Raw genomic sequence first — 13,403 nt, 5'->3', positions numbered from 1 at the left:
TTCGGATCTTAAATCCACCGGCTCGATGAACATTTCGAACTTCATCTGCTACTGCGAATGCTGCTTCTTCATTTTCGGCGCTGTCGATGTAATCGTCCACATAGTGCGCATTTTGAATGGCCTCATATGCCCTGGATACTTCTGACGATTTTGTTCACCATTTTTATTCCGGACGTAGTGCGCAATGCATGGACCGCGGCTTGTTCCGAAAGTCATCACACACATTACATATGCCTTCGTTTGCCCATTGATTTGATCATACCATAAGAAGCGTTGCGCATGCATATCTTCTTTGCGAATGTTGATTCTGTGGAACATCTCGGCGATGTCCGCACAGATTGCCACCTCCCCAACTCTGAACCTCAGTAGGATCTCGACGAAATGTTGTAGTAAGTGTGGTCCGGTAAGTAAATGATCGTTAAACGTTGTACCGTGAGACTTCGCTGCCGCATCCCACACAAGTCTTACGCCTTACCTTGTTCGGCTTGTTGGGATTTTTTGCTATAAAGATTGGAAGATACCTTGATAGATATGCTTGTTGTTGATTGCCATATCGGTCTCCGAGAGTTCAACTGCATAATTCTTTTGTATTAAATTGCGGATTTGGTTATCAATTTTGTCGTACAATGCGGGTTCACGTTTAATCTTATTTTTTAAACAGTTGAGACGCCTAACCGCATTGTTGTAGTTTCCAGGTAGACTGTAGTCATCGTCACGCCATAAGAGTACGACTTCGAATCCATCCATCCATCGTCCATCTACTTTAATCCACGTTCGATCGAGAATCTCAATAGCCCGTTTGTCATCGTTTGATCGTAAGTTTTGTGGTTTCACTGACTCCAATCTGAAGCTCTCTTTAACGATGTCGTGTAACTTTTGCTATTGGCATTCGCAGTGATGCATCGTCACTTGGATGCTCCATTCCAGCAAACACTTGGAAGCGATCGGCTCATGCCGCTTGCCTTCGCGTATTCTGCGGGGAACTGCAAATTTTCCACTTGTCTGCTCCTATGAGCAACGTTGGTTGGATGCCATTATACAAAGGCAAAGGTACATCCGTTAAATAGGGATAGCTGCTGCGTAACTCGTCCAAAAACGCAAAAATTTCAATTGTATTACCTGCTGCATGAAGCTTCACTGGTATCATGCGTAAGCACTGACTGCTGGTGTTATCAGCCGATGCGTGCTTACCACGTCCTGATCGTTTTCTGCCTTCTTTGTACCTTAGTTACCCTCGCTATGTAGAAGTGGGTGGTGCTTTTTAGAACAGCCGTTTACGCCGCAAATCTTCTTTGAGAAACAGCCCTTGCGGTGAGTCTTCATACACCGATAACAAGCTTTCTCCTTTTTTATCATCTGCCACCTCTCGTTTGCCGACAAGTCCTTGAAGGTTGAACACAGCTCGACGTAGTGATCAGTCGTACCACACGCGACGCATTTCATCGTATACTGCTTTGACTGGAGCAGAGAGAGGTTCTCTGCGTGCGAGCAGTTCTGGCCACGTTGCATGTCGTTTCTTGCCTGTACACTATTGCTGCTGCTGTGGGTGTTCACGGAGTTTGTTTTGTAGATGACAGCAGGTGATACTACCGTCGATGCTGTTTCGGCTATACGATATAGCCATTCGCTGAATTACTGCTCAAAAAATATCTTTAGCGCGTTGAGAATATCGGGAACCATCGTTGGAAGGAGCAACTTGTCCTTGACCAATTCACGTTCCTTACCTTTAAGACACCGCTGTAAACGCAACCTATTTTCCACATTCGAAAACCCTGCTATGGATGTACAGTGCTCAAACGTACTGATGAACATCGGCCACTCTTCCGGATCGCCGATAAAGATTGGCAACTCTTTCGGTATGGCTTGCCTGGCTGCTACTTGCGAAGGTGAAAGCGCAGATCTGGCTGTAAACTGGGTAGTTGCTGTGCGACTGGTTCAGATTGTGTCGCTTCTGATGATGAATCAGCCGATGCATCTGTCTGCTGCATTGTGCTTTTATGCCCTGGTCCTCTGATGTTCGTTTCCTTAACACAGGAAGCACAACTCCAATCACGACGCTGCACACTTTCGTCTACACCAGCGCATACGAAGTGAAACCAATGTTCACATACATCGCACTGCACCCAGTCTTCCACAACCGATTTATCTGCCTTCTTTCCACAGACCTTACAAATTCACATGTCTGCTGCAGCGCTATAGTGTGGAGCTCGAAAAACTGAGGTGCAATTGCTATTTTCAGAACGGATGCTGCTTATTTCGCTTAATGTATTCTAGCGAACGTCTTCGTCACTGTCGCCTTTTTATACAAGAGCCTTTGGCACGTGTACGTGCAGAACAATAAACGCGACTCCAAGTAATAATCCAAGTGCCAACAAGTGTTCAAAAAGTTTTTAAAGATTTATTATCTGCAAAGAAGATAAACGATTTTGTTTCAATAGCAGCTATAACGTTTGTTTAACAAATTTAGTTATGAAAGTTAATTATAAAATATTACAGCGTGGCGCTTTAAAAACTCTTGTCTTTTCTCGTCCTCTTACTTTGCTCCGAATAGTAGTACGAAAGCAAACTTCAGTGCATACGAAAGGTCGCATTTATGATTGAAGCATTAGGGCTGGTTTCGGCGGCAACATACAGAATAAGCCTGTAAAAGTCCCATTTGCATAGTTTTTAAAAACAAGGATCAAAATCAAATTTTTTATCTAATTCCAACTTATCCTTTGCATTACGAGTGATTTTATTTTTCATTGAAAAATATGTACCTACATCAGTGATGCACACGGGAGTCTCCGGGAGCTACTCGGCTTTCACACACAAGTCGTGTGTGCGCAGCTACCGAACTTATGCGCCGCTAGCAGCCGGTCAGTTTGCGTTTGTACTTCATGCTGTAAGCATCACATGCGCGAGCTGTTTTGCAGAGTACACACATACAGATACAAAAATAGTTTGCTTGTATTGGGAGCTCTGCCAACGCTGTGCACCACTGACCTGCATACCTACATATATGTACTATCTCCTAGCTAATAGCCAACCCAGTTCACTAATCCTAACACCGGCACGCAAAAAAAAACTTGGTGTGTTCTTTTCCTAAATTCCGAGTAATTTTTTTTATATGTTTCCCAGTTAAAATTTGATTTTTTTTCCATAAAAATAAAAATATCTTGCAAACATTACCTGTTCTAGAAAGACTGAGTACAGATTCGTAATCTACTCAAAGTTAAGCTTATGTGTTTCGGCGTTTTTGTGTCATTTCAAACTTTGAGATTTTCCCTATAGTGTTATATGCATCTTTATTTGCAGGTAGTGCTACCCGAACTGGCCAACATACGCGTTGCGGCTTATGAAGAGGGAGGGAAGTTTCTAGGACATCGTGTTCTTCCCGTCATTGGGTTGTGCCCTGGGTATCGTCATGTGAATCTACGGACCGAATTGGGTCAACCAATAACACTAGCATCCCTCTTTCTGTACATCGTGGTTAAGGACTATGTGCCAGACGATCTATCGAATTTTGCAGAGGCATTAGCTAATCCAATTAAATACCAAAGTGAACTTGAAAAACGTGACAAACAATTGGCTGTGCTCACCGAGGGCACGGAACCGATTTCATCAGAGGATATCAACTCATGTAAGTTTTAAATGTTTGAACCAGGGTATGTAGGTGCACATATGAGCATGAAATCAAAAGCATTGGCTTAGCTCACGTTGTAATTCATCATTGTGAGAAACTTATACCCACTTATATTTTTTGTACTGATTTTAAGTAGAATACATTGAATTTATTTATTCTTTATTTAGTTACCTGAACTAGATTATGCTTTGTTTCTTTTTTTACTTATTTCAATAAACTTCCGTCTTCTGTTGGTTACTGGACACTTCAACATTTCCAATCTCTATCAATAACTAATTATCGAAACTCTAACCTCACGCCACATAACAACACTACTTGCATACCAAAAAACCTCCGCTTGCATGCTACCCCGTTACATTTTCGCCTGCGTCCATTGAACTTGACAAACAAAGTCGTTTTTGTACAAGTAGGTGGTCAGAAAAAAGAGCTTCGTCCATTTGAGTCCACAACAATGAGCCCCAAGCACCGACCCAGCATCATAGCCGCTACCGTAACCAATGTAGAAGTATCTTCAGGAGTTGAGCAAGACACCGCAGATGCGATCACAACAGCTGGACCAGGGTTCACACACCAACATTCGCTCGAGTCGACTGCGCAAACATCTATGCGGCAAGTGGAATCGTCACAGTTCGATTTAGATTTAGTGCATGCAGAGCCATTGGATAAGATATTAGACCACAAGATGGTGCGTGAGAAGCGGTTTGAAATGGAAAAGAAATTGGAATCGCTCCGTAAAAAACATGATAAGGAGAAGATCAAAATCGCAATGCAAAAGTCTAGTCCAATAGATGGAAACAAGAAGGCAATGTTTAACATTGCCACCAAGCTAAAGAAACGGCTCAGCAATAGAAGTCTGTAAGTGTGTATACATTCGCGCCTTGAGCATTCAATGGCTTTCACATTAAAAGTAGTAACTGTATTTCTTTTAGTGATACGGGCGCGGAGGTGCCGCCTTGTTTGCCGGATATTGGGAATATAAATGAAGTCTGTACTGACGGGGCCACTTGTATTGAAGGAGAAAGTCCATCGCTGGGAACACGCTCCCAACAGGAGAGAATGCTTTCCTCTTGCAGGGAGTATTCTTCGCAGATGCGTGATATTCAGGAGAAGTACCATGAGGTAATCTATGCGTTAGCGGAAAAGGTGTTGCGAAATTCACAAGCAAACCAAATTAAGCAACTTAAAGCGTCCTTGGATCGAGTAACTTCTGAAGTAATGCATCAATTGCAGGAGGCACGACGAACGGAGGTAAAGAATTTGTCTTCCGTACATCGGGATCGCGATGAGTTGGTTAGGTAATAAAGCATAAAGTGGCTCAGTGTTATAAACCAAATTATGTAATTCTACTCTGGCAGAATGAAACGTGAAGTGGCCAGCTCAGTGGTAGAACGCGGTGTGGCAGAACGAGTACGTTTGAAGCAGACCTACGACAAACGAACCGATGACCTGCAAAAACAACATGAATTGGTGCGCAACGCACTAGCGGAGCACCGTAATAAGGTATCATTTGCTTAAGTCTATCTATTACTTCTATATATTGCTGGCTGACGTGGCCACGTGTGGTCCTATCACAAATGAGTCTGACTGTGTCCTTTAATAACTTTATAGGTTTGGTTATTATCTTGGAGAATTTCAGCCTTGAGAAAACACTTTGGCTCACGAAATTTTTTTGACAAGTATGAAATAGCGCTGATCCCACGTGTCCCTATATTTCGCTGTCTGACAATTCCATCCCTGTTTTTTATTATACCTGTCGCATACAAATTTTCAGCTTTGATTAAACCATTTAGAGTGCCCGGTTTTTTCTTATTCGAGAAGCAAAGTCTCCTTAAAAATCGGAAAACTCATAGGAAGTACTCGTATATTTTAAAAGTGACACTGCAAAGTTATGAAATAGTCACCACATTTCCTCATCAGACAGATTTCCGAAATAGCTATCACTTCTACCATTTTTTTCAAATTATTGTTGCTTTTCCACAATAAGTTTTTCATTAAAAACGGCCTCGAGCTCAATAAAAATTGTTGAATATAATTGTTATAAGGCCATAAAATAACAAAAACGAATAACTTAAGGACGAGCACACCTAAAAGTTAAACATTCTAAAATAGAATTATTAACAAACACCAACAAAACCAACAACCACATGATCAAGTGTAAACCATAGCGGAATAGCTGCGCTTGATTGTTTTGGCTTAGCAAATGAAAAGGTGGGAAAAAAGCAACGATAATTTACAAGGCTAACTTAGCACAGTGCGTTGGCAACTGGATGAGTCAGTGGGATCGTCGGTTCGAATCCTACTAAAAGAAGTCTGATTGTTGTTGTTGTTGTTGTTGTTGTTGTAGCAGCATACAAATTCCCCAAAGAATTATTGGGGAGTGTTGCTGGAGGGACAGTCCTTGGCCAGATATCAATCTTGGTCGTTCCGGTTACGTAGACCCGACTGTAGTGGGAACGATGATGAGGAAATGTGGTGATTTCCGAAATAGCTATCACTTCTACCATTTTTTCAAATTATTGTTGCTTTTCCACAATAAGTATTTCATTAAAAACGGCCTCGAGCTCTACAAAAATTGTTTAATATAAACAAAAATAAACATTAAACAAACAAAAGAAAAATAGCCGAAACTGGTCACAATGTCGTGTCCTTATTATTTTTCACATGACTGTATGTAGGCGTGTCCAACCCCGCCCACTTTTACATATTACAGGTTTTACTCTTAACAGACCTTAGGTAAAAATTTTATCCCGATATGTTCGCCGACTCTTAGTCTTTTTGAAGACTCAACAAAATCTATTTTCGGACGCTACGATTTGAATTGGCGGAAACTGTTGGTTGACATGTTAATGAAATGATTTCTTTCTTTTCGTGCCAATTATAATGATTTTTCAAAACTGCTGATTTTTTGCGTTTGGATCTTTGCCAAGACAATGCAAATTTTTTACAAACGTAATTAATACATTTTTACAGCTCATACCGATCTGGCTCAAACCCCTCATATTCAATATCTTTCGCTATTGCACCCAGCAAATTTGGAACTTTTTGGGAATGCTTACTAGAATTTTCACGGCAAATCTAAAACATATGCAATCGAGAAAATGTGCCCAGAAACATTTTGAATTAGAAAATTAGATAAATCAAAAAATAAACATGAAAAGAAACTGTAGAAAATTAGTATGTTATGGAATACTACGCGAGCCACTGCAGGTCGATGCATCTACACTGAACACTTTTATAATCTTAAAATATTAACAAAGAATATATAAATAAAAATATTGAGGGCCGATAGGGTAACACATACTTAAAATATTACCTAAATACTTGAAAGACGAACCACTAAACACACAAAATCTTACTTTTCTAAAACAACGATTTGCATAAAACACAACACGAATTATCTAAAAGTTTAATTGTAGAAAAAAAGTCAATGGCGCATATTCATAGTCATATTTACTTCACAACTAAGTCGAAACTATCCCAAGTTACAACTAAAGCTATTCATTGTCGCCTTAGTTTCGACTTTTCTGGCTAAGTACCAACTTAAAATTTAGTTTGGGCTGCAGCTGCAATTAAGTCGTAACTAGGAAGAAGTATTTTATTAAATTAAGGAAAAAAAAGACGAACTATGTAAAAATTAAGTTGGCAGAGCGTGATTTTGATAATATTGAATGATCTCCAATTGAAATTTACAAAGAGCGATCCATTTGAATCGGAAGATGAAACTAAATGCGTATTACAATTCGAATAAGGCTACATCACAATTTTATGATTGGAATGATTTACATATATAAATGCTCAAATAATAAGTCAATTTCAAGCTTGTTCTTTTAAAGCGTATTAGTACGTAAATTTAGATATTTGTTTGTATGTTTCACAGCATGCTTTCGATAAACATCGACTGCACATCATTGCGGTAGTTGTGGCTATTTCACACAATTAACAAGAAACTTATACCTTATTCTTTTCCATAAACATGCAATGAAAGTAAAAATTCATAAACGGATGATCTTACTTGACATTATTTAATAAAAATGTAATTTTTCCAAAATATCGTAAAGAAAAAGCGATACATTTTCACACTCGTTTTGCAATATCGTAAAACTAAGTTAAAACTACTTAGTGGAAGTCAGAAATGCGACTATGAATAGAAGTGAATTTTAAGTTGGTACTTAAATTTAAGTTGCGACTTTATTAGTTTCGACTTAGTTGCTGGACTATGAATACGCGCCAATACCTTTATGTACAATATCCATTGCATACAATTTTAATTCACCCGGCTTTTCACAATATTTTAATTAAGTTAAATCCAATTAAATTTTCAGCGTGCGGACGCTGTACAAATAAAATGAGCAGTTGATGGCACTTTTGTTGCTTTTTTCAGCATAACCGTTAGAATGAAAACAAAAAATATATGACAACATGAAGTTTGGACAAAAAACTGATTGCAAAACCTATTTTGGTTAAAAAAAATTTGCATACATTTTTTTAATATGGGCCTATGGCAGCAACCACTGTGCGTTGTCTGGCTGTCAAAAAGTTCTCATGCCCATACAATTTGTATTAAGCATACCGAAACAACGGGGCGTCAACGCTGAGCGGTTGGAAAACCGGATTTTGACAGGGCGTTAGGTATGGAAGTTAGCTGCAGAAAACGGCGAAACTGTCATTTTCGTGTTACACACAAACAAATCTATGCTTATCGTTGGTGTTATTTCTGCATTTGACGTAGCGTTGACGCTTTTGTTAGGCGCTAACGCTAGGCGTCAGAAACCTTTCCGCCCAACGCTTCTTTTTGGGTATGGCAGTAAGACTGGCTTGCTGTAGGTTTAGGTCCTTATATCAAAAAACATTCATCTTGCACAAGAAAGAAAAAAAGATATCCAACCTCATGTACAATAAGCGGCTAAAGCTAATGGCGTACTCAGTTTTTTAATACAACTAACCAGAAAGTTACCCACGCGGCCTAAAGTGACTACATTGTACTATTTTTAACGAATTTTCAAATTTATTCGTTAGGATTTTCTGGATAGTTGTAATTTTTCCGAAATTAAAATACTTAAAATTGTAGTTAATTTAATGTAGTTTTTAAGGAAGCGAACAGATTTTGAATTGAATTATATTTCAACTAGTAAATTAAATTTAAGTGAAGCCATGTTAAAAACCACTTTCTAACTTGACAAACATCATCACAAAATTTAAAAGCCAAAGCAGGCGTGGATGAAACTGCCCTACCGTGGAATACTTACTCTATATTTACGGCCGATAATTACAGTACTTTATTACACTAGCCAATACCCGCTTGCTTTGCGGCGCCTTGAAACACCTTTCGAACTGTAAAACAATCATTCAGTCGGTTGACAAGCACGGCAGGACGTGCAATTTCAAGAAAATCGGCACATATATACGATTTTTTCGAAAAGGTCAGTGCAGCCAGTAGCCATCTAGGGCCAAATATTCCAATCCGTTCAGCCATTTTGAGTGATTGAGTAACAAACATACAGACTTTCACATTTATAATATTAGTAATAGGTATAGATAGAATAGACGCCACGCCCATTTTTCCAATAACCTTCATTTTTTTATATGAGCATAGAACTCATTTCATATACTACACCCGTACCGAATTTCAGTACTCCACCGCAAATACTTTCAGATATATGCCGTGTCAAAAATGCAGCATGTATAGGTGGTGCCACGCCCACTTTTCCAATAAGATATTTTTCTGTGGTAAAATGGAGCCTATAATTTAAGTTAGAGCTCTAGCAATACATGGGGGAAACTGCTTTAATTCCATTAATTAGTAGTTACTTCCTAACTGGTAAGTTTCATTACTTTAATACATATAGAGAAAAGTGCAATTAATTTTAACATTTGTTCGCGTCGCCACTAAGTTGAAGACAGTAGTGAAACATGACGTGACCAATTTCTACCCTGAATACGTTAAAAATACTGATTTGACAAACGAACGGAACATAGAGAATCTAAATTTAAATCAACATTTCCCCTACCCTTCGGCATTGCTGCTAGAGGTTAGCAAATTCGGAAATTATTTATTTCTTTCAAATAGTAACTGCGCGCATGAACTTCCTAGCATATAAAAACGATATTGCTAAAAACTTCAATAAATTTTAAAGTATGTCCGACCTGATTGTACTCAACATGGCTTTACTTAAACGTAATTCACTATTTAGTTCAAATATAAATCAATTCAAAATCTGTTAGCTGTTTTAAAAAACTACATTAAATTAGCTACAATCTTAGGATTTTAACTTTAGAAAAATTACTACTATCTGGAAAATCCTAACAAATAAAGTTGAAAATTCGTGAAAAATAATACAATATAGTCACTTTAGGAACGCGTGGGTAACTTTGGCTTTAGTGGCTTATTCTTCATAAGGTTGGATATCTTTTTTTCTTTCTGGTGCAAGATGAACGTTTTTTGATATAAGGATCTAAACCTATAGCACATCAGTCTTATAAATTGCGGATTTCGGAGTAGCTCATCCAGTTTTTGCAACAGTGAATAATTTTTTTCATTTTGTTAAGTTCTTAGCGCCCTATTTTCATATTCTGCTGCCGGAGGGAGGATCTGGAATCCTTTAGCAAAATGTATGGAGAAAATAAAGCATCTAAGGTTTTATCATGATAAAAACATTACAAGGTAAATTCATTCTCTCAATTCGTCTGCCATGATTTTTTTCTGACGTTTGCAAGCATTTTAAAATCATGTAAAATTGAAAATAAGAAAATGAAATGGTTCACAATTGTTGTTGTTTGAGATTGAAAATGAGAATATGTGTGTAAGTTTGAGTTTCGAATTTTTAAATTATATTGCTGGCAAATGTCAGACTATATCTCAATGATTTTACATTGTTATGTTTTTATCAGAGGCGTTACTATAGGCCGGCAAGGGGTACCGAAATTGCGCATATGGAAACTGTGCATTTAGACATTTTTTCGGTTTCAACCGAAACTGTGCATTTATGATTTATTTCGCTTTTAAAACGAAAGTATGCATATGCATAATTTCGGTATTTTCCCATATGCATTATTTCGGTTTTCAACCGAAACTGTGCATGTATGCATTATTTCGGTTTTCATCCGAAACTGTGCATGTATGCATTACTTCGTCTTCCACATATGCATTATTTCGATTTTGAACCGAAATTGTGCATGCATGCATTATTTCGGTTTTTGTTATATGCATTATATCGGTTTTTGTTATATGCATTATTTCGGTTTTCTAACGAAAGCGTGCATATGGATAATTTCGTTTTTTTTCTAATATGAATTATTTATTTCTACTTAGTAAGGGTTTTAATCCCTAAGCGCAGCCGAAGGCCGCCTTTGCAGAGAGAAGTTCTGCGTAAAAATACTTCCGCCTTTCTTTTCCGGCAACACAGAAAAGAGTGTTCTACTTAGTAAGGATTACAATCCCTAAGCGCGGCCCAAGGCCGCCTACGCAGAAAGAAGTTCTGCGCAAAAATACTTTCGGTCTCCTTTTCCGGCAACACAGAACTGTGCATGTGTACACACAAAGGAGAATTCTACTTAGTAAGGGTTATAATCCCTAAGCGCGGCCGAAGGCCGCTTACGCAGAAAGAAGTTCTGCGCAAAAATAATTCCGGTCCCCTTTTCCGGCAACACAGAAAGGAGAATTCTACTTAGTAAGGGTTATAATCCCTAAGCGCGGCCGAAGGCCGCCTACGCAGAAAGAAGTTCTGCTCAAAAATACTTCCGGCCCTCTTTTCCGGCAACACAGAAAGGAGAATTCTACTTAGTGCGGGTTATAATCCCTAAGCGCGGACGAAGGCCGCCTACGCAGAAAGACGTTCGTTTTCATGTATGCACTATTTCGGTTTTTGTCATATGCACTATTTCGGTTTTGAGTCGAAACTGTGCATGTATGCATTACTTCGGTTTTTGTCATATGCATTATTTCGGTTTTGAACCGAAACTGGGCATGTATGCATTACTTCGTTTTTCTCGTATTCGTTATTTCTGTTTTCAAACGAAAGTGTGCATATTTATAATGCATTATTTCGGTTTTTTCATAAGCGTTATTTCGGTTTTTTCATATGCTTTAGTTCAGTTTTTTTCGTATGCATTATTTCGGTTTTTTTCATATGCATTATTTCGTATGCACACTTTTCATATGAGTAGTCCACTTGCAAAAGCCTTATGTGATTTTATAATAGAACGCCATAAATTTGAAAAAAACGACCACGACAACAAGTAACATTTAAATTTAATCCTTTTTATTATTATCTGAAAATTTGGATAAATAAGAATCTTATAAGATTATAACATAACATGACATAAGATAACATTAACAGTCTAAACGACCTAAAGCAGTTTTCTAAGTTCATAAGAAGAAGAAGGATACCTTTGAAAGTTTATAAATAAGTATGATAGCGACTTTTGGAAGAAGAGTTAACATTTGATGCTATTTTTTCAGAATATAAAAAGATTTTGCCCTGTGTTGTTAGTGGACATGAAACTATTTTAAATACTGGTACGTAATCCACCTAAAACTAAAAATCGAAAAATTTTACATAGCGCACTTTGCAAGTGGACTACTCATATACACAATTTCAGTGTGCCGCCGGCAGGTCTGGCAAAATACGACGGGCACCCGATCCGAGAGGACCCCGGTCCAAGGGACTGCGATCTCAGAAATAACCTAATATTTTTAACAAAACTAAGTACTTAAAAGTTATAATTAGTCAATATTTATGTAACCTATGGTCAACATTTATAGGGACCTTACATATACTATATTTACAAATACTATATTTTTGCCAAACGAATCTGAAGTCAGCCTTGATTTTGCTCATATATGATCCATGGACTGGTAAGAAAAGGGACAAAACTTGTCCAATGTATCGCACGTGATTCTTTGGATAGGGAGCATGTTAATAAATGTAAAAAAATGTGTTTCAACTCCCAAACCCATATTTTTTTTTAATGTATGTTACAGCATAACTTTGGACCACGTCAACCGATTTCGACTTTTAATGTAAATGTAGTGTCTCCATGGTGGTCCCATACTAATTTTGTTTAGATCCGAACTCTGGATCATGAAGAAATTAACGGTACTTCTAAATTTATATATGAAAACTGAAGGCAATTGTGTTTTTTGCTTAAAAATTACTTTTTTATTTTAGAGTATACACATGTATATTTTAATATTACTAGTTTTTGGAGAAACAGAATAATGAAAAAAATTATACATTTTTCATGAATATACATATGCCCAACAAATATTTAGGCTAGAGAACGATTAGAAAGCAATTCGAATTCTAATGTTCTTCTCTAAGGTAGAAGGTGAGAGAACGATTAGAGAAACTGTCGAGAACTATAGCATTCTCTAAAAAAAGGGGACTTAAAGCTCAGTTATGCAAGACTTAGACTTGACTTGACTTGAAAATTTAATATCTGTGTATGTAGTTACCCAAAAAAAAAACAATTTCACTTAGAAACTTGGAGAACTATAGATTTTTTATTCCTAAGTTAAATTTCTAAGTGCAAAGAGAGCCTTGAGAGAATCATGCCGCCATTTATGTAATTTTTCAATCCCTACAAATATGCCACAAAAATAAAATTATTTGTATAAATGTAATTCATCTGGCAATCGAAAAACAAACTGTCACAGACAGAAAGTGAAATTAAAAAAATCACAATTTGAAAGCGTAGATGCAAAAATCTTTTGAGATGGGGATTTTTCAATAAAATTTTTTTTTGTTCAAAATAGTAGCACAATTTATTCCATAAATTA

At 37.6% G+C, this 13,403-nt stretch overlaps 1 protein-coding gene across 6 annotated transcripts in view; it reads left to right on the top strand.

Annotated features, from left to right (window-relative positions):
* Positions 1-3,297: 3,297 nt before the first annotated feature.
* The window catches only part of LOC118750057 (1-phosphatidylinositol 4,5-bisphosphate phosphodiesterase classes I and II), a gene marked incomplete at its 5' end in the record, with an annotated part of 104,066 nt that continues 93,960 nt past the window's right edge, over positions 3,298-13,403 (top strand). For 3 of the 6 annotated variants that reach the window (XR_004994343.1, XM_036484790.1, XM_036484786.1), the window contains 4 exon segments: positions 3,298-3,622; positions 4,018-4,480; positions 4,537-4,920; positions 4,981-5,125. Coding sequence is in view for 5 of the 6 variants with exons in the window: in XM_036484790.1 (XP_036340683.1) it covers positions 3,298-3,622; positions 4,018-4,480; positions 4,537-4,920; positions 4,981-5,125 (1,317 nt within the window). 6 annotated transcript variants of the gene reach the window in all.

The sequence above is a fragment of the Rhagoletis pomonella genome, unplaced genomic scaffold (assembly GCF_013731165.1).
Source record: "Rhagoletis pomonella isolate Grant_MI unplaced genomic scaffold, Rhpom_1.0 Rhpom_scaffold_00124, whole genome shotgun sequence".
NCBI classification, from domain to species: Eukaryota; Metazoa; Arthropoda; class Insecta; order Diptera; family Tephritidae; genus Rhagoletis; species Rhagoletis pomonella.
Note: the sequence above shows the minus strand (reverse complement) of the source record. Positions and strands in the feature narration are given on the sequence as shown.